Source organism: Vombatus ursinus, unplaced genomic scaffold, assembly GCF_900497805.2.
Source record: "Vombatus ursinus unplaced genomic scaffold, bare-nosed wombat genome assembly UNPS02014961.1, whole genome shotgun sequence".
In the NCBI taxonomy this organism is placed as follows: Eukaryota; Metazoa; Chordata; class Mammalia; order Diprotodontia; family Vombatidae; genus Vombatus; species Vombatus ursinus.
Genome location: NW_020954739.1, coordinates 943,953 through 965,286, shown reverse-complemented (window position 1 = coordinate 965,286; position 21,334 = coordinate 943,953). Strand labels below are relative to the sequence as shown.

General features: G+C 41.0%; 1 protein-coding gene across 5 annotated transcripts in view; it reads left to right on the top strand.

Annotated features, from left to right (window-relative positions):
- The window catches only part of MYO9B (myosin IXB), a 135,805-nt gene that overhangs the window by 87,803 nt on the left and 26,668 nt on the right, over window positions 1-21,334 (top strand). For 4 of the 5 annotated variants that reach the window (XM_027845434.1, XM_027845432.1, XM_027845433.1 and 1 more), the window contains exons 15-25: window positions 3,390-3,503; window positions 7,559-7,598; window positions 9,057-9,179; window positions 12,176-12,256; window positions 13,132-13,242; window positions 15,019-15,141; window positions 15,730-15,879; window positions 15,986-16,152; window positions 16,539-17,486; window positions 20,089-20,155; window positions 20,440-20,561. In XM_027845434.1, coding sequence (XP_027701235.1) covers window positions 3,390-3,503; window positions 7,559-7,598; window positions 9,057-9,179; window positions 12,176-12,256; window positions 13,132-13,242; window positions 15,019-15,141; window positions 15,730-15,879; window positions 15,986-16,152; window positions 16,539-17,486; window positions 20,089-20,155; window positions 20,440-20,561 — 2,046 coding nt within the window. Of the gene's footprint in view, window positions 1-1,290; window positions 1,381-3,389; window positions 3,504-7,558; window positions 7,599-9,056; window positions 9,180-12,175; window positions 12,257-13,131; window positions 13,243-15,018; window positions 15,142-15,729; window positions 15,880-15,985; window positions 16,153-16,538; window positions 17,487-20,088; window positions 20,156-20,439; window positions 20,562-21,334 lie in introns of all 5 variants that reach the window. The other variant, XM_027845431.1, reaches the window with a different exon arrangement.

Here is a 21,334-nt window from a genome sequence, read left to right as displayed (position 1 = left end):
TTTACAATAGGTTCTTTTCAGAGTTTGTTTGTAGATATTCGTGTTTGGCCACATGACCTTTTGGTCATGCACAGTGATATGTTTGATTTAAGCACATTTCTCTTATTCTGTTAAAATTATCAAGAGCATAGATGCTTCTTGAATTAATTTGCTTCTGCTAGTTTTCAGTTAGTATCTTCAGATTTTTGTTTGAGATACACAAAATATTTTGAAGTCCTATGGCAGAGCTGAGAAAGGCATTTGATGCAGCCTAAGCAAGGTTGGAAAATTGTCCCCCCACTCACTCCCCAGTGAAGGTATGAATATAATTTTTACCTCTGAAAGGAGTAATTTATTTTAATTTCATAGTGCAATGATAGTTATTGGGGGGAAGGGGATCCTTGTTATTTAAATATTAGATACAGTTAAAATATTTGTGGGATTCTGAAATTTTGTAGAAATTGTCATGTTTCTTCATTTGCTTTAGCCAGCATTCAAAAGACAAAAAATTCTTGATAAAGTTTGTTTTCCTTCATAATTATGTACCTGCAAATGTGCTGCTGTACTCTTCGAGTCTCTCCACCTTCTCTACAATAGGTGACTTGATGTATCACAAGATAAACACCAGGGTGTCATGCAGAATGGAATTTTCTGGTGTTAAAATGCATACGTATATCGAGAGTCGTATTAAAAACTGTACCTTGTGTGCCAGCCCTGTCTCTCTTCCCTCCATCTCAAGCCATTGCTTACCCAGCTCTGTCCTGTTAGGCCTTCCTTCTTTAGTGGAAGAAGCAACCACTGACAGTCACCCCTAAACATGCCCCTCCCACCATCATTGCATCATCAATAGTGCACGACACCTGTCTAGGGAAAATCAGATCATTCACCAAATTATATCACAAAAATCCTTTCTTCACAGAAGGTACTAGGCAAATAACTCTTAAATTGAAAATTAAATTAAAATGTAACCAAGTGATAATCTGATAGTTTCACCCTATGTTTATAGAACTTTCTCTTTGTATATATTTCAGTGAATCCATGTTGGTATTCCCACCGGTGGTGCAAATCGAAACCCATTCATGCCTTCTCAGTCTGTTTCTTTTCCGTGTTTTAAATTCTGTTCACAAATAGAGGAGAGACATGATGGTTTCCTAAGCTGTACGTGTGCTTTTAAAAGAATGAAGCTGACCATTAACAGCAGTATGCTGTGAAATATAGGTTTCATTACAGGATAGAGCCCAGGTGATGCTCTCCATGTTTAGAATCACCTTTTCCTAATGTATTTAGGTGATATAAATTTTCCCTTTGCAGCCGTTCAGTGCTTGATTTCTCATTTGATTGCTCTGAGGAATTCGATATTAACGCTTTTGAGGACATCATTGCTTTTTATGAAAGCAAGAAGTAAGTAGGCTTTGTAAGCAGAGACCAGGGAGGCACATTCATGGGAAGCTAATCTTCCTGAACTGACTCAGTGCAGAATTCAAGCCAGGAAAAAAGTGATACCGATTGTTCTGAAGAAAATGGAATGGATTACAGGTTACAGATCTGTGAAATGCTAGAAGCTGAGGCATGGTGACCTGGACAGATTTGGCACTGCAAAAGGCAAAAAAGATGGTTTTTTAAGAGTTGGGGAAAAGCAAATCTCGTTTTCTTTTGAAAAGTGGCTGTTGCACTGAGAAGCTCAGGAGTATAATAGCATTTTATACTTAGAAGTGAAACTTACACTTCTGTTATCTTTGGTTTGTGCCTCTCTGGAGAAGGAGTGAAAGAAGGTAGGTACTTAGCATGGTGCATGGATCACATGGTGATCGGACTACTAATTAGGGCTTATCCCAGGCTAACTTTTAAGAGCTTAAACATGTATTTAAAATAAAGAGTGAAGTTTGACTATTGGACTTTCAATTACATCATTTCCAAAAACATTGATCACATATTTGAAAGGGACCTTAGTGGTCAAATCCAAAACTCTAACAAAAGTAACAAATTTAAAGTAATATTTTGAAGCACTTAATTTGGATCTCCTCAAGCTATTTCAGAGAATGGCCTTTAAATACTGTAATTTTGAAAATAAAATCTGATGATAAAACAGCATTTTACTTGCTTTAGTACTACAAAAGGAGTAAGTAAAATATGAACCCTGCTTCTATCAATATAAATCCTAACTCCCGATTCCTTATAGAGTCTTTATGAGCATCCTCTGGCTAACCACCTTCTCATGAGCCTTTCATTTTAGCCAGGCTCTACCTTGAACAGACAACAAACACATGATCCATTGCTAAATCCTCACTCCTCAGGTTGAATAGGACCTGCCTGAGCTTGTACTCTGCTGGCATAACTTTTGAAAAACCAGTGTCACCTATTCACTGCCAGGAGATGTCCTAGTAGGACGGCAGGGGAGGAGATAACATTTTGACAACTAAAAAACACCAGACCAAAATTACTGAATAACTGAAATTAATAGAAAAATTTATATTGCAGTTTTTTAAGGGAAGATCCTGTGAGATTGTTTTCCATGTACAGTTGCTATATGTTAGTTTAACAGATTGTTAAAAATGGCATTAAACTCAAATTTTTAAGGAGGTTAGTATATCAGAAAATAAAAAGAGGAAAATGCAGTTTGCATCTTCCCAAGTAAGGCATCTTCTAATTCTGAATCCCATGACCCCGAGTAAAACATTATTCTTTGACATATTAAGAAAATATATGTTGGCACTTTTTAACAAGTCCACTAAGGGTCATAAATTTGCTCCTATAAATTGTTCATGATTATTTATTTTCTGATTTCCATTGGTGAGAAACCATATTGCAAAAAGTTCATCTGTAGAGTAATAACTCAGTCCTTGCAACATTGCTTAAAAGGGAATTAAGGCGTCATCTAGTTCAATAGCTTCCTGAGGCACGGATCCTTCTCCATGACATCCCTGACAAGTGTTCCCCTGGATTCTGTCGGAAGACCCCAGAAGTTCATTCCACTTTTGGACAGCTCTGATGGCTAAAAAGTCCTTCCTTATATTCAGCGAACATCTGCCTTTCTTTAACTTCCACTTATTGGTCATAATTTTGTCTCCTTGGATCAAGCAAACTAAGTCTAAAGTATTTGAAGGCCAAAATTCTGTTCTAGCTGCCCTTTTCCTCAAGTCTTCTCCTGTACAGACAGGATAAGTCTCCTCGTCCTTATCCATATCTTAAAGCAAAGGAGAATTCATCTCCCAGAGATGAATTGAGGGTTGTTGAAGTGCATGTTTATGATCGCATAGCCTGAGAAATCACCCTAATTTTAACTTTGGGGCACATTGGGTAATAGAATTTCCTGTTTCAACTCCTGTGGTGACAGGTCTTCCTATTTTAACGCCTTGTTTTCTCTATCCGGGACATCTTCCTCTCTCTGCCTTTCCCTCTGGACCTCTTAGGGATTTGCATGACCAAATCATCAAGACTATAAAAGGACTGCCCTGGCAGGGTGAAGACCCTCGTAGGCTTCTTCAGTCCCTCAGTCGGCTTCAGCAGCCCCGGGCCCACTTCCTGTGAGTTCCTGGTGCTTTGGGTAATACTTCTTTGCAAGTGCAACAATAACCATGCTATTCCTTCAGTGCAGAAGCAGATGTTATCTGCAGACATGCATTGCTTCTGATAGAAAATAACAGGCCCAAGTAGATTCCTTTCTAGTCAGTATGGTGGCTGCTGAAAATATTTCTTGTTTAACTCTTAACTATTGCTAAGGTTTCTTTGAGCACAGTGAATGTGCTGTAGACTGCTAGCTGGCTTCCTAGACCACAAAATGCCTTGGAAAACCCCCTCTAGTTTATAAAACCTTTCTGTTTCACTCACGAGAATAGCCTCCTAACTTGTCTCCCTGCCTCTAGTTACTCTCCTCTCCAATTCATCCTTCACACTACAACCAGAGTAATCTTCCAGCTCACTTTCCTGATCCTGTAATCACCCTGCTGACAAACCTCCATGACACTTCCTTTCTCCTAAAGGTGAAAATACAGACTACATCACTTAGTGTTTAATGGCTGTCAGCCTGGTTCCACAAACAACCCTTACTTCTTCATGTCACCCTTCCTGCCGTCTCTTCTGTGCTTGTCTTCTACTGGCAGTGACCAAATCTTGACCTGCCCTTGCCGTCTCTTACCTTCCTCCTTTGTGTAGGGCCATTCAACAAGATCTTATTAAGTGTTGGCTATTTGATAGGCACTGGAAATAGACAAAAGCCATCTCTGACCCTGTAGAATTTATATTCTGTTATAACACTGTGTACATAGAAAAGTCAATATAAAATATGTATGAAATAGATACAAATTAATTTTGGGGCAGGAAGGAGACCTCTACTGACAGGGGAGATTGTAGACTCCTTGTTGTATGTAGCACTTGGGCTAGTCTTTGAAAGAAGCTAGGGATTCCATGAGAAGGAGAAGAGGGCGTATATTCTGAGCATGAGGAAGAGCCTCGCTAAGGTGCAGAGACAGGAAAGGGAATATAATGTACAGGGCAGGTGGACCAGCTTCCCAAGGCCCTAGAGTACAGGAAGGAGACTAGTGTGCTCATGAAAGCAAGTTGGAGCCAGATTGACAACAAAGGAGGTTGTCTTTTACCCTGGAAGCAAGAGGAAATGACTAGAGCTTCTTCAGCAGGGCAGTGACATGATCAGACTTGTCTTTTAGGAATATTTGTTTGAAAACTGTAAAGAGTGGATTGGAGAAGAGAGTGACTGGAGACAGGGAGCCCTATTAGGAGACAGTAATCAGTAGTCCAGAGGAGAGATGAAAACTAGGCTGAACTAGGGTAGTGGCCCCGTAAGTGAAGAAGGCAGACAGATGTGAAGAGGTACTGGAGAGGCAGAACTTTCGAGTTAGCCGTTAATTGGCTAACTAAGGAGGTGAGAGAGGAGGAAGATTAGATGATTCTGAGGTTGCGTGACTGGAAGGATTGTGGTGCCCTCAGCAGAAAGAGCAGAGTTGGGAAATGGGAGTGAAAGATAAGGAATTCGAGATGCCGCCAGGATATCCACATAGAGATGTCCAGTGTACACTTGACGATGTGGGGGAGTTCAGGAGATGAACTAGAGCTAAGTTTATAGAACTTGAAGTCAGCCACATAGAGTGGGTCGTTGAATTTTCAGGCACTGATAAAATCACCCAGAGAATATAGGCAGATCCTAGAACAAAATCCTGCCATATACCCATGTACAGGGGGTAGAACGCAGATGATAAGACTGGTGATCAAGACAGGACAGTGTCATGAAAACGCAGAGAAGAGAAAGTATCTCGAAGGGATGAGATGGTCAGCAGCATTAAATGTAGCAGAGAGGTCAAAAAGGATGTAGACTGAGGAAAGGCCATTTTATTTGGCAACTCAATGACTAACTTTGGGAAAAGCAGTGTAAGTTGAAGGATGAAGTCAGGAACTTGATTGTAAGGCACTGAGAGGTAAGGGGATGGAGTGAGAAAGCAGAGTTGTTGAGTGTAGTCAGCTTTTTTTAGGAATTTGGTTGTGAAAAGCAAAGGATCAGGATTCCCTCAAACTTCAGTTTAAGGCTCAAGTAAAAGTTTGTTGGTTTGTTTGTTTTTGGTGAGGCAGTTGGGGTTAAGTGAATTGCCCAGGATCACACAGTTAGGAAGTGTCAAGTGTCTGAGGCCAGATTTGAACTCAGGTCCTCCTGACTCCAGGGCCAGTACTCTTCTGTCCATGGCATCACCTTAAAAGTTTGGTTTTTGTTTTTTGGTTTTTGTTTTTTAATTTTTTTTAGGGATGGAGGAGATCTGGGCATGTTTTTCAGAAGTAAGGTGGGTGTCAGTAGATAAGGAGAGATAAGACATTAGGGGAGAAAAGGGATTAAAGGGGTGAGCTGCTAAAGGATATGGGAGGGATAGCGATCAAGAGCAGAAGCAGAAGGGTTGGCATTGGCACTTCTTTCTCAGATTGGAGTAAAGGAGGAGAAAATTGGGGTGGGTGATGTATAGAATTGAGAAGGAGAGAGAGTTCACAATGGATGGCCTCAGTTTTTTCTGGAGAGTGTAAAGTGAGATGTTCTGCTGAGTGAGAGGATGGAAGCATGCAGTATGTGGCTTAAGAGAAAAGATTTGAAACAAAGACTGTGGGGAATAGGATAGCCGTCAGTCAGGGCAGAGTAGTTAAAGGTTAGCAGGCACCAGTGAGGGCTTCCTGTTCTTTGAGGCCCAGCTCAATAGAATTGTGTTCTATGATGTCTACCTTGATCCTCCTCAGTGAGAAGAGAGCCCACCACCTTCCTTGAATCCCTCAAGTGTTTCTTGTTTGACTCTCCCAGCTTGTATTAGAGTTAGTGGTATACATTTCATTCCCTAACTAGATTGTAAACTCCTGGGGGGAAGGCACTGTGTTGCTTTTGTTTCTGTGTTTCCAGTGCTAATCACAGGGCCTTTCGAGGTTGAATAAATGTTTATTGCCATTATGACTTAACGTATTTCAGGAGGCTTTTATTTTCTTGCTCTACACCTCTCAACCCTATCTTGAATGGCCCCACCCCCCCCCAAAAAAAAACCAAACCCCACAACAATCTTGAATGTTAGGGCTAAATCTCAGCGTGCAAAGGGAGTTTCCTTTTTTGTTGTCTCTCATTGTTGGCCCCAAAGAAGCATCTCAGAAATACAGGTGGAGATCTGCAGGTTCCAAGGATTTTGTAAGGCTTTCCCACCTGTGGCCTCATTTTAATCTTATTCTCAGCTGCTTAGAAGCTGACTTCTACCTTAAACTCATGTGATGAAAAATAGTTAGCTCCTGCCCTATGAAATTTCAAAATTAACTCAGAGGTCAAAGCTTCATTTTGTAGCTAACCCCGTGCTCTAGCTAAAGAGGAAAGCCTAGAGACCTTTGGACTAGTTAAGTTTTCCCCAGAGACATTACTGAGGCATCCAGTACAAAGAAAAGTATAATCAGTGTCTTAATCAACTGATACTGTGATCTAGACGCATAATCTCGAACTTGGAATCGCTTCTCTCCTCCCCCCCAGCCTCTTCCTATTATCCTAGAGCATGTTGTGTCTATCACGCCTTTACCCTCATCATAGCATACCTTGCTCTATACTCCCCTATGCCAGATTCTCTTTCTGTGTCCTTTTCATCTTTGAATTCCTAGTGTCTAACCAGTGTTGCCCTGCTCTTAGTAGATATTTTATAAGTGTTTATTGAATTATTTTGGGATCCTTCAGCAAAAGCTTCAGCAGGCCACAGTTTTTATAGGTTAGAAAACTATGCTAAGTTAGTCATTGGAATCTCCACTTGGAAAATGTGAATGGTCACTGACCAGATTTCCTTTTACTTTGCTAGTAGTTCTGCTCTCAAAATAAGAAGTAAACATTTACCTGTGACCACCAAAGTATGTGCATTATGTCTTGATTAGCTAAATTACATATTCATACAATCTCCCCTCCTATATGATTTTTAAAGGATTTCTAAAGTGAGTTGTTGCACTTGTTCTCTTCCTCTCTGGCTTCTTAGCTTGACCTCGCTAACCTGCAAGGCATGGCTTGCTGAACTAACCCAAATATAGAAATCATGTGCATTCAATTTCATAAAAACAATTTTTAATATTTTAACAGGAAAAGTAAAGGTATCAAACAAAAGCAGATCATTCCAAAGGTAAACATGTTCAACACATTTAAAGATGTCTTATTTTGCAAGTCGTGAAAATGCATCTCAGCAGCTGGACGTGTCTAAAGCAATATTATATGATATAGTAAATTATTTTCTTGGCTTATAAATTTTCTACCCCACTACCTTTTCTATCATCAGCCCTAGGGGAAAAACATGTGTTTTTCAACTTTTGTAGGAATGACTTGTGTCTCACTTAAATTTAAGTTGTTTACATATATTAAATGGTATGAAATCCCTAAAAATTGTACCAAAAGCCCAGTCTACTCAGCAGAAGAAGGGTTACATTGTATGTATTGAGGAAGCACCCACATTGATGAAGTCTTAGATTCTTGAAGTATTGAACTGAAATTCCTATGAATGTGACCAGACTGTGTCTTGTGACTTTGGACAAGTCACTTAACTTCTGGGCCTCAGTTTCTTCATTTGTAAAGTGAGAATGATAATATGTTACAACATTACAGAGTTGTTAGAGAAGTGTTTTGTAAACATTAAAGCACTATATTTTTGTTTTTGTTATATCATTAGGGTCAAATGACATAACTGTACAACCATCAAATGCTATATGAATTATCAGGCAAGAAGCATGAATATTATTGACACTTCTGGTCAACCAGCTGAACAGAAAGATTGTCACCAGTAGAACAGAATATTTGACTGGAGTAACAGTCTATCACATAAGTAGGATTTAATGAGATAAATCACTATAAAGAGAATAAGCTTTGTTTTTACTTGGAATGGACCACTGTATTCTAGAAACTATATAATTATCAGTGTGTGAGTAGCAGGACATCTTGATACAGAAGAAGCAACTGCTTGTTTTTCTTCATCATCTAAAGAGAGGCTCTCAAACTTTTTGGTCTTAGAAGCATTTTACACTCCAAAAATTAAAAGACCTTTGTTGGGCTCTTTTCTTAAAATGGTTTTTGAGTCTGTGGGTTGTGTCTACTAATATTTGCAGTATTAAAGATTAAAATATCTTAATATTATTATGAAAATAGTTTGACCTCATGAACCCCTTAAAAAGATCTCAAGAACCCTGATGCATTTGGGGACCACACTTTGAGTACTACCGGTCTAAAAGGAAAGGAAATAATTTCACCCTTTGGACTAAAGAAAAGGATTTAAATACAAATCCCAGAGAATTTTTAAAAGATCTTCCAAAGTCAAGACCCCATTCAGAATGGAATATAGGTTAAATCTCATTGCAGCAAATATACAGCTGCGAGTTTACAAGCTCTAGTGATACTCAAACTTAAGGCCAAACTCTGGCTTTACCAGAGAACTCAGATAATCCTTAATGTTCATTGTAATGAGGTCAGACTTGTGTATGAAAGTGATGTTTCATTTGTTATAGCCAATTTTTTCAGTTTTAGTTATAACATGTTTCTGATCAAGTGTCCAGGGAGTGATGAGTGCATGTCATTCTCCATATTTCTGTTTTAGAATTTGCTGGATTCCAAGTCTCTGAAGCTTATTGTCAGCATGACGCTCCATGACCGCACCACCAAGTCCCTTCTGCATTTGCATAAAAAGAAAAAGCCTCCTAGCATCAGTGCCCAGTTCCAGGTAAGTAGAAAGGGAGAGGCAAACAGGAAATGGAAGGAAAGAGTACAGCTTTTGTGTTGGGGGAACTTCATTGTGATATTGGCTGTAACTTGGGAGAAACACATACACACACACACACACACACACACACACACACACACACACACACACGCGTGCGCGCGCGCGCGCAACAATAAGACTCATCTGTTGGAAGATTCATTGAAGTCATAGACCCCTAGAGCTGGGAGGTTCCATAAGGGGGCAGCTGGACTAGCTGCAGCAGAGGATCATCCAGATCATCCAGAATGGGGGGGGGGGGCGCCTTAAAGCTCTCCAGGTTAGTTCTAAAGACTTTATACCCACTTTTCGCTAACTGCCACCCTAGTGTAGGCCTTTATCACTTTATCACAGTTTCACCTGAACAACTGCATTACCTTTCTCATTGCTGTCTGCCTCCAGTCTTCTCTCTTCAATCCATCCTGCAACATGGCAACCAAAGTTCAAATCCAGCCTCAGATGTCATCTAGCTGTGTGACCCTGAGCAAGTGACTTAACCTCTGTGTCAACTATAAAATGGGAATAATAATAGCATCTACATCACAAAATTGTTTTGAGAATCAAATGAGATAAGATTTATGAAGCACTTCTCACTATACCTGGCCCATAGTTGGCACTATATAAATGTCTATTCCCTTCCTTTCTTTTCCCTTTCATAAAGCATAGGTATCTTTGATTCCACAGTATGTGGCACATGGTAGGTGCTCAGTAAATGCTTTTGATTGATTGCCCTAAAGCCTCCAGGAGTATCTTAACACACTTACTTATCTGTGTCCAGGCAACTTCTGCTGAGAGAAAAAAAAAAGTTATGAATTTGGCCCTGGGAAGTTTTATGTGCCCCATGGCTTTGGTGGGTTCTTAAGTTGTAGCCTCACACTGCTGTCATGTATCCCTTGAACTCAGCGAAATGCAGGCAGATCCTCCAGAAACAAGGGCATCTTTTACTGGATTCTTAGTCACTCAAAGAAAGAAGATGGCATTTGTGGGCTGGCTGAAGGATAGGATTTACTGGCTACTCTCTGCAGATTCTTAATAAGCAACATGATTAGAGATGAAGTTATCTCCGTATGTATCTTTGCATGGCTGCCTCTGACAGTACAGAATTGTTTGCTGCTATTTCTCTAGCTTTGTGAAAGCTACTGAAGTTAAAATTCAAACCCAGTCAAGCTATGCCAGCATTCAGAGGAAAGCTGCTCCAAAATTTTTTTAAAAAGAAAGCCTAAATGCATTTGACAAAGAAGTTGCTCTTTTATGAATGAGACGGATAACATGTAATGCGGTAATGTTGGCTTGTTTCAAACTTGCTGGAGAAATGCTTTACAGGGATGTTGTTCCCAAGCCTACAATTGACCATCAAAGAAAGAACAGCTGTTTGCAGCATTTGTGGTGGGCTCAGTAGCTAGGGTCTTTGTGTGATTGTCTCTCACTCTGCTGATTTGATGGTAGCAGTTGGGAAGGATGAAAAGGGCAGCCCTGCTTCATAAGTCCTGCTGCCTTCACACCAGGCATCTGCAATCCCAGTCTCTTGCTCTGCCTCGGCCTAGACCTTGGACTCCCACTCTAAGACCCTGGGCTCTGATTGGCAATGCTTTCTAGTCCTGGTCTTTGGCCTAGTTCGCCCCTTGGCAGCTCTCTCCATGACATACTGCCTGCAGCTTTGACCTTCAGTGTAACTCTCCCTTCCCAACCCCTGACTTTCCAGCTCTGCAGAGCTCTACTGGGTATCTTCCCTCAGCAGAATGTAAGTTCCTGAAGGGCAGGAACTTCTTTCTCGCTTGTAATTGTATCCCTGTAGTTGGCCCAATGCCCGGCAACCTAGTTAGCACTTAATAGACCTTTCTTCATTTATTCCAGAGGCACGGCTTCAAAGGCGTGTGGAAGAGGCTTGTTGCCCATATCAGCATGATTAGTACCCCAACTGTGTAGCTTGGTTAAACTGTAACTTTATGAGACTTTTCCATCCTCTTCCACCTGAGATGCCAGTGTCTCTAAAGAAGTTTGGATTGACTCCATACTAGAGCAATCAAGATAAATCATGGACTGAATCTACCTTTATATTGCTCCGTGCTGAGCAAAATGTAAAAGACACTTTTGTTATGTTTTTGGCAGCGTAGAAGATGGTCTGTTTTTGGTGTAGTTATCAATTGGGTCCTTGCCTGATGTAAAGATTTCAAAATTTTAACTATTACAGTAAGCCAGCTATTTGTAGGGGATTTTAAAAAGTTATATGAAATTAACACATAAGAAAAATTACAGTGAAAGGACTTCAAGTATTCTAAATAAAAATGTCTTGCTCACTTGCTCATAATAGCTAATAGCATTTATATAGCACCTATTACATGCCAGTCACTGCTACATGCTTTAGAAATATTTCATTTGATCCTCACAACAGCCCTGGGAGTTAGGTACTGTTATTATCTCCATTTTACAGCTGAGGAAACAGGCAAACAGAGGTCAAGTGACTTGCTCAGGATCTCACAAATCGTGTCTGAGGTCAGATTTGAACCCAGTTCTTCCTGACTCCAGGCCCAGTGCTCTATCTACTGCACCACCTCACTGCCTATCATGTTTTCTTCATCGCTTTTCATTGTCATCCTCTTCTTTCTATTCTTCCCACTAACAGAATTATAGGTCACATTTAGGTTTTATACAAACCAAATTTAGGGAAAAAAACATGACCTATATTCAGACCAGCGTGGATATCTGAAGTCAGTAATCAAATCAAGAGGCTATAGCAAAGCTTAGAGACTGATGTGGAGTTCCAAGAAGGGAGTGGGGGGGGTGGGAAGTAACCGTCTGTCTGTCTCTCTCTCTCTCTCCTCCCTTCCCTTACTTCTTCTCTCCTTTTTTGCTTTTGAAAGAGGAAAGGATACCAGAGATCTGTGGAATTATTGTCTAATTAGATTTCCACTTTTCTAAAAAATTTTCTGAATGACAGACATTAACTTTTTCCCCCTCAGGCCTCCCTTAATAAGTTGTTGGAGACATTGAGTAAAGCTGAGCCTTTCTTCATTCGATGTATTCGCTCCAATGCTGAGAAGGTAGGTAAAAGCTTCCCAACATTCCTCATGTAGGGATATCCTTGATCAGAAATAGAGATAGCCTCCTGTCATTACACGCCTGTCACTGTTAAAAGTAAAGTTTTTATACACCTGTTACAGCAGCTTGTGGGAAAATTGCCAGTTCCATACCCAGGGTATAGTCGTAGACAGAATCAAATAAAAAATATTTAATGGAAACCTGTATATGGGATATATGCTTATAAAATTAGGTTGCCAGAAGGAAGCTCAAGGTCAGCTGGTAAAGCCCTCTCCTTTCTAGGCTAGTCAGAGTCGAAACCATCTGATCTGTTTGTAAGGATTTCCAGTCAGGAAGATTATATAACTTGCCGCACTAAAACCTATTCCAAGGGTCAACATCTTCAAATATTCCTTTGACTGTCTAAGTGCCAGTTATGCCCCTTTCTTCTTGCTTTTTGCCTACTTAGGAATGGAGAATTGACCAAGACTTTGCTTGAAGATGCTTGTTAAATTACCCATTAGTCACTTTTTTCCAAGTTAAAGGGGTGTTTTTGAAATTTTATTCCTGGAATTTATTTGTTCTAAGCTTTTCTCCACCCTTCCATTGCCCTCCTCCCAAAACTCTTGCTGCTTAAAAAATGATCATAAAGGTAAAATAATTTAATTGAATAGTGACAAGTGGCTGCCCCTCTCAGTGATACCTGGAGGATAAGCAGAATAGTCCTATAATTATCAAAATTAGGTATGTTTATATAGTATATGCCTCATTTTTTCTATTAAATCTAAAACTAATGTCAGGAATTAGAGGAAACTAATGTGAGAAACATACTTTTGACCAGATTGGTGAAGTTCAGACATCCTGCATTCTTCTGAGTTGTAGTCTGTGTTCTTTCCAGAAAGAGCTCTGCTTTGATGAAGAACTGGTTCTGCAGCAGTTAAGGTACACTGGAATGTTAGAAACCGTACGCATCCGGAGATCAGGTTACAGTGCCAAGTCTACCTTTCAGGTATTTAAATACACCTGCCACACTGAGCGTTTGCAAACTTAGTTCTTTTTACCAATTGAGGGGCATTTACTGCACACAAACAATAGAGTGGGCATACTTAAAGGTTAAGGAGTCTTACCTTACCTTTACTTGTCGTGGCTTCGATATTGAACAAATCCAGTGATTATTTACAGGAAGTTATCATAGTCAAAGACTTTTATAGCTGGAGGGAACCTTAGAGGTCATTTAGTCCAACTCTGTCAGTTTACAGGGGAGGGGTCTGAGGCCCAGACAGCTGGTGCAACCTGCTTCAGGTCTCACGAGTTAGTGGCAGAACTGCGATTAGAACGCAGGTCTTCTGATTCCCAGTGTTCTTATGCACATGATCACTGTACTCTGCCAACTTCCTTTGTTTCACTGTGAGAAGCATTGACTTTAAAAATGTATCTTGGCACTTTGCAATAGTGGGTTGTTGTTTTGGGGGGATTATTTTGGTTTGGGTTTTTTTGTTTTGTTTTGTTTTTTTGCTTTTTTGGTGAGGCAATTGGGGTTAAGTGATTTGCCCAGGTTCACACAGCTAGTGTCAAATGTCTGAGGCTGGATTTGAATTGAGGTCCTCTTGACTCCAAAACTGGAGCTCTATCCACTGTGCCACCTAGCTGCCCCAGCAATAGTGGTTGTTTTTTCTGGGGGGAGGGTGCTAGGCAATGGGGTTAAGTGACTTGCCCAGGGTCACACAGCTAGTAAGTGTTATGTGTCTGAGGCCGGATTTGAACTCAGGTCCTCCTGAATCCAGGGCCGGTGCTCTATCCACTGCGCCACCTAGCTGCCCCTGCAATAGTGTTTTTATTTCATCATTTATTAACTTATACATGTAAACAAAAACTGCTTATTTAACCCACTAAATTATTAGTTCTAAGGTCTCTGTCCTTGAACAGCATTTGAATCCTAGAGATTCAGTGCTGGAACATCATCTGGTCTAGCCCTCTTACTTTAAAGAGGAGGAAACCTAGTCCAAGAGAAGCAAAATGACTTTCCTAAGGTCTTATAGGAGTGTGGGATTTGATATTAGCACCTCTGATCCGAGAGTTCACACTCTCTCCTTCTACAACACAGCTAGTTTTTCTAAAACAACAATTTGGATTTAAGTTTTTATATATTGGGACAGTGGTTTAAAGTGTGAGTTACACTTCAGGGACAAGAATATGCATTTTTCCTTTCAAGTTGGTAATTCACTGCATCACATTCTAGCAAAACATATGCATGATCTTATTGAAGGAAAACTAGTCTTGAGCAATCAGTAGGTGTGGATTCCAGGACTGGCTCTACTAGTGTTAGTCTGACCTGAAGATTCACTTAACCATTATGTGCCTTAGCTTCCTCATCTCTAAAATGAGATGCACTACCAAACCTTTTCACACCTGGGAAAATGGAATCAGTTCCTAAATGGAAAAGGTTTTGAAAAATACTCAGTAAGACTAACGCAGGAATAGTAAAAAAAGAAGTACAGTGGCATAAGCTGCTTTTAATTCAAGTGGCACATAGTTACAATGTGATCTTAAAACAGATCTTTTGTATGAAAAAATATTTTAATGATATGAGTAGTTCTGTATCTTCTAAATACCTCAGACACTAACCCCAAAAATGAGATTTTTCTTAACTTTCTTGTAGAGCAAAATGATAGTGTCTACAAATGGCCCTAAACCTGGATATAAAGATAAAGGAATTATTTACTTGTGCACTTTTCCATTGATGCAAAAACTCAAGTAATTATTTTTCTTGACCTAAATTACTTAGGATTTCACAGATCAGTTCCAAGTGTTATTACCCAAAAATGCCAAACCTTCAAAGGAGTTGATATCTGCTCTGCTAGAGAAGATGGGCATGGACAAGAAAAACTACCAAATAGGAAAAACTAAGGTCTGTTCAATATTTTCTGACTGTTTGTGAAACCAAGGGCTTTTCTCTCTTTTACTTTGAATTTATGAACTCCTTTTCTTCCAGGAGTCTAGGGCACATTTATTCCCAGAAATGTCAGGAGTCAGGTCAAAGGTGCAAATTTATTGTAAAATTAACTTTTGGTTAGAAACTTAGTCCCTTAGGATGAAAGCATTTTTATTTTGTCCTTCAAAAAACTATCCTTGACTTGTAATTTTATCTTTTTTTTGTTTGGGGATTTCTTTGAAAGGAATGAGTATTTAGAATATTTACTCAGTACTCATCTCATTTGCTGTCTTATTTTTAATATAGTCAGACTGATGATATCTTCAACTTGCCATTTGGCTTTACCCAGTGCCCCGTTAATCACTTTTGCATACCTGCCCTGTGTAGGGTATGGTTTATTGAAATTAAGATGGAGATTTGGCTTTAAATTTCTCTCCAGTTAACTTGAATGTACTGCCTTCTAACCCTAGGTCTTGCCTATACAGGAAAACGCCTCTGTAAACTTAAGGAAAGGTAGACATTTCAAGAGAAAAATCTCAGTTTAAACCTTCTCTTTTGGATTAGGTGTTCATGAAGGAAACTGAGCGGCAGATCCTCCAGGAGACACTTCACAAAGAAGTGATTCGGAAAATCATTCTCCTCCAGAGCTGGACCCGAATGGTCTTAGAAAGAAGACATTTCCTCCAAGTGAAACAAGCAGCCATCACCATTCAGGTCTGTTCCTTTCAGGATAAGCAATTGGTATGCTTGTTACAGGTCTGATCCAGGCCAAGCCACTTGTTACCTCTCACTACTTAAATTTTTTTAATATATTTTTTAGGCTTTTTGGCGTTCTTACCGAGTTAGGAGGACTCTAGCAAAGGCTGAAGCAGCTGTTTATATTCAGGCAGTTTGGAGAGGATACCAACAACGGAAGGCCTACCAGAGGCTAAGGCGGAGCGCTCTTCTCCTTCAGACTGCAGGCAGAGGATACCTACAGAGACAACGGTGAACACAACTTGAAATTGTGTGTGTGTGTGTGTGTGTGTGTGTAGTCTAAAAAAAAGTCTGGAGGACACTGAACTTGAAGTTGTATTTTTGTTCTTGCTATTAACATCATTGGCCCTTTTGTGAGTGAAAAGATTTCCTTGTTTCTAGCCCTTCTTACCTAGACTTGTGCACATGAGGTTGGATGGGTCAGAGTGGCTGAAAGCCAAGGTGAAGGAGGTCTCAGCCTGCATGTCTCCATGTCCACCCTTATCTTAAGTGGCCAGGAGTTGTATAGTATAGATTTATGTGACTCAAAGACTTTGGTTCAAACACTAGTGAGTCAGGTCTTCGGAGACCACTGTCTTCACATGTCTTTCTCAAGCTCTTGCTTTTTTTTTTAACAGCTTTGGCCAGATGATTTTAGAAAAGAAGAGGATTGAGGAAAAGAAAAGGGAAATGCAGCAGGCCCTGGAGAAAGAAAAGGAAGACACTGGATTCCCTGAGGCAGAGAACAGGGAGCCGGTGCCCAAGGAGGAAGCTGTTACATCAGAGATGGAATTGATTCCTGTTTCTGTTCCAGAGCATCAGCTGCATGAAACACATGGAGCAGAAGATGAAAAACATAATTTACAAAAAGAAAAAGAAAACCAGAACGCCGAGAAGACTCTTCCTTCTCAGAAAAATCTCGTAGAAAGTCATGAAAAGAGCACAAGTAGCCGAGAAAAGCGTGAATCACGACGGCAAAGGGGTCTTGAACATGTCAATCTACAGAATAAGCACATACTGTCCTGCAAGGAAGATGGCAGTATCAGAGAACCTCCAGGAAAGATAGTCCAGGAACAAAATGAATATTGGCAAGAAGTTACTTTGCAAAGTAAAAAAGAAGAGAAAGTCCCTTCAGACATAAACTCTCTTGATGAAATAATGGGCAAGGAAAATTTACCGGAGAAAAAATCAACAGAATTAAAGCAGGAATTTTCAGGTAACCAGGCTATCGAATCTAAGAAAATGGGAGAAAACCAGAAGCTGCAGCAAAAAGGAACTCAGAGTCACAGCAATCTCGAAAGGCCGTCTACTCTTCCCCTGAATGACAAGGTTACCAAAGATGCTGCTGAACAACCCCAAGATAAACACAAGCCAAGCACTGGCCAGAAAAAAAATGAAGGGCCAGAGAGTCCTTCTGCTTCCCAGATCCAGAGATACCGAGAAACTGATAGTGAGCGATTGTCGACTGTAGTAGAGTTATGGAGAGGAAAGAAAATGATGGTTGCTGGCACTGGTACAGTGCTGAGCCAGTCCCTGGACCTGAGTGAGAAACACAGGACTGTTGGGTTACCCCTAACGCCGGGAGAGTAAGAATACTTTTTTCACATGTTTTATTAATAGTCATCAACATCAGCTGATTTTTTTAATTGATAAAGATGTGTATGTGTTAAGGTCAGAAGCTTTGACACATCCAATTCAATTCAGCAGACATTTATTACTCAGTTACTAATGTAAAGAGCACCATCCCTCGTGCTAGGGGAGATGGAAGAAATAAGGCAGAATTCCCGCCCTTGTAGAATTTGCAGTCACCCCAAGACCCCTGGCTGGGCCTTGCCATCTGCCGTGCTGCTGAACCCTGAGGATTTGTGAGGACTGGCACTTTTTTTCTCTTTGTGTCCCTAGTGCTTAGCACGTAATTAGGGCTTTTTCACTCATTCAGTAGAGGACATGTTACATACATAAACAGCTGTTATGCACAAGAATGCGTGAGAGGGTCAAACAAAATGCTTAGTGAATTTCAGGACCAGGAGGGGAATCAGAAGCCTTCATGGAAGTGGGGACATTAATAGGCCAAGATTGTTCCAGCAGCAGAGATGCAAGGGGAGAGCAATCCAGGCTGGGGATCATGGGAGAGACCTTAGAGGTCCTCTGATCCACCCCTTCACTTTACAGATGAGAAAATGTAAGGCCCCAAGTGATGTGGTAAACTGTTCCCAGGCTACACGGGCAGTAAAGGGCAGAACTGGAACTTGGACACATGCCCTCTACCACTTACTTAACTATCCCTTCCACTGCAGAAGTACAGAGGCCAGGACCCTCAGGCCACACCCAGGGACGGTGAGGATGTACTGTTTGTAGTGAGATTCAAAAGAGAGAGTTGTAAGAGATTGTGGAGGGCCTGCAATGAGAGGTAAGAGGTTTAAATTTGGAGGTAGACAGCATGTCATGACAGAGCGGCTGAGCAGACGTCATGACCAGAAAATTAAAGTTCAGTTTTACTAATCCTCCAGGAGGCCATAGAATATGTCAGGAAAGGTGAAGGACCGAACAGTATAGTCTAAGGTCAGTGATGCCAAGGCAATTGTTTATTCAGTAAAGAAATATTCATTCTTTACCATGACTAGGGTTCAGTGTGAAGTGTAATGAAGGATACAGAATCTTCAGGCACAGTCTGTACTCTCCAAGAGTCACCAGTCCAGTTAAACAGTCAAAGAAAGCAAAGGGAACAGTGAGAAGATGAAGTGATATTACCAGAACAAAGTGAAAAATAGAGATCTATATTTGGAAACTGAGAATAAGAAAATTGGCTCAGCAATATGGAAGCTCAAAATCAAGTTCTCAGAGCCTGGTCAAAATTCCACGAGAGTGGAGTCTGGCTTGGGAAGCCTAGGTCAGAGTCAGGAAGACTAGGAGAAAGAAGGATGTGCTGTAATTCAGGATCAAAAACCTGGAACAGGGTAGCCAGCTGCCAGGGGACATCCGCAGGAGAGAGATGAGGCCCTCCAGATCTTAAATAGCAACACTTCCCCAAAGTAACTCCTCCACTATCTGACTGTCATTCACAGGTGAGCTTCCTGGTGTCTGCCTTGCCTGCCTCTCTTCTCAGGACACACAGTTAGACACTGCTAGGCTACAGAGGAGATCAGGATAAGAATCCACTCAAGTCATCCTCTGCTGCTTCGTGGCAGCCTAGTGACAACTCTGGGTTCTCAAAGACCAAGTCAGAAGAAAGCAAACTTAGGCATTTCTGGCTGATCTGAAATGGCTTCATGTACAGGCCCAGCCCAGAAGTGTGTGTGTGCATGTGTCTTTGACCTAAGTCCGGCCTACCTGAGCTTTGGGAGGCTCACCACCAGAGGGGTGGACACCCTATGATGAACTCGTGAAAGTGTCTACTGAAGCACAGGGAGGTTGTAATCAACCTCAGTGGAAGGAGTATCACACAGATGAAGTCATAGATTCTAGAGTATTTAAATCAATTGACTAGCATTTATTAAGTGCCCACTGTGTGCTGTGCACAGTGCTAACCGCTGGGGATGCAAAGAAAAGCAAAAAGCAGCCCCTGTTCTCACGGAGCTCACAGTAATATGAAGAGCTTATGTTTAGCTGTAATGCTTTATGATTTTCAAAGCAGTTTACATACATTACCTCATTGGATCCTCATAGCATCTGTCTGAACTAGGTAGTATAACAGTTATCATCTCCACTTTATAGATAAGGAAATTGAGGCTCAGAGAGATCACACAGCCTATAAGTAGCAGCGCCAGGTCACATCCAAACTCATTCCTCTTGATTCCACATCCACTGTTTTTTCCACTGTAGATCTTACTGGGCAAGGATTTCTCATCCCAGGAACAAGCATGATAATTTTCTTCTAGAGCAGATAGGGTCAGATAAGTGGTGCAGTGCATGGAGTGCCAGGCCTGGAGTCAGGAAGACTCATCTTCCTAAGTTCACATCTGGCCTCAGACACTTATTAGCTGTGTGATCCTAGGCAAGCCATTTAACCCTGTTTGCCTCAGTTTCCTCATCTATAAGATGAGCTGGAGAAGGAAAAGACAGTGTCTTTGCCAAGAAAACCTCAAATGGGGTCACGGAGAATCAAACACAACTGCAATGACTGAACAACAAGAGAGATAAGTACTCTTAAATCAGTTTCATAACAGTTGCCCTTTTGTGGTCTTGCAGGGATCGAGGATTTTCTTTATCATTGAGTGATGTTGATAAACTAGTTCCTTCATCTACCAAGAATCAGGTAGGATATTCATGTGTATCATTAAAAGTTATAATTCTGTTCTCCGATGATTTCCTGACAACACTGCAGTTGTTTCACTAGTCATAGGTTGCCCATCCTTTCTAAGGCTATATAGACTGTCACCTTGCCCCCACCAAAAAAAAAAAAATTTTAAGTGTAAATGACATTGTCTTTCAAGTGAATGATGATTCTTTAGAGTCTAGAATGATCTAGTAAAAAAGGAGGTTAAGTCTATCTATTGAGGTGCTTAACCTCCCACTGACATTCCTCTTTATCTGCTGCAGGTGTCTACAGAAGGGGTGGATGGCAGCAGGCTCTCCAAAAAGCATACCATACAGAGGAAGAAGCCTGGGGAATTGTCTGCCCACAGCGACGGCCTGTCCGCAAGCCAGCAGGCTGACTCCAAGTACGTGCTTGTGTTCGCCAAAGGAGAGGGCAAACCTTGGCGTAGCTGGGGGTCTTGGCATATCTCCCCACTCCGCCTGCTGCAGGACCCAACATCCTTGTGATGAGAATTGCTCCTTTGAGTTAAGGTTCCTATTAAAATAGACATGTTAACCCTGTTCAAGTCGACAGATCTTCATTCATTTTAGCTTACACGTAGGTAGCTCTGTAAGGTGTGCCAAACACTTTACAATCATCATCTTGTTTGATCCTCAGGGTAACCTTTTAAAGTAGATTCTGTTATAATCTCCACCTTACAGAAGAGGAAACTCACCCTCTGAGAAATTTAGTGACTTTCTAGGGGGAAACTGTTCTGAAGGATCTGACCATTCATGCCCAGGTCTTCGTGATTCTGAGGCCAGTTCACTTTGTCTGATCCCACACTGCCAAGGGGTTATGCCTTGGGTTGCCAAGATGAAAAAGAGGGAAGGCTCCACCTTCAGGGAGCTGACAGTGATGAGAACACTAACTCATGTTTCCGTAGTGCACTTTAAAGTTTATAAAGCATTTTCCTCTTAAGTAACTCTACAGTACAAGAACACCGAGGCTCACAGCCAGAATTTGAACCCAGAGGTCTGCTGGCTTCACCTTCAGCACTTCTGCCACGGTTCTGTGCTGTCTTCATCTAGTAGCAGGTTGAGGCGTGTGTACACATGATTATTCTGTGTTAAAAGGAGATGAGCATGCTGATCTGGAATGGGTGTGAGAGGAATGGGAGGAGGAAGACAAAGGGCC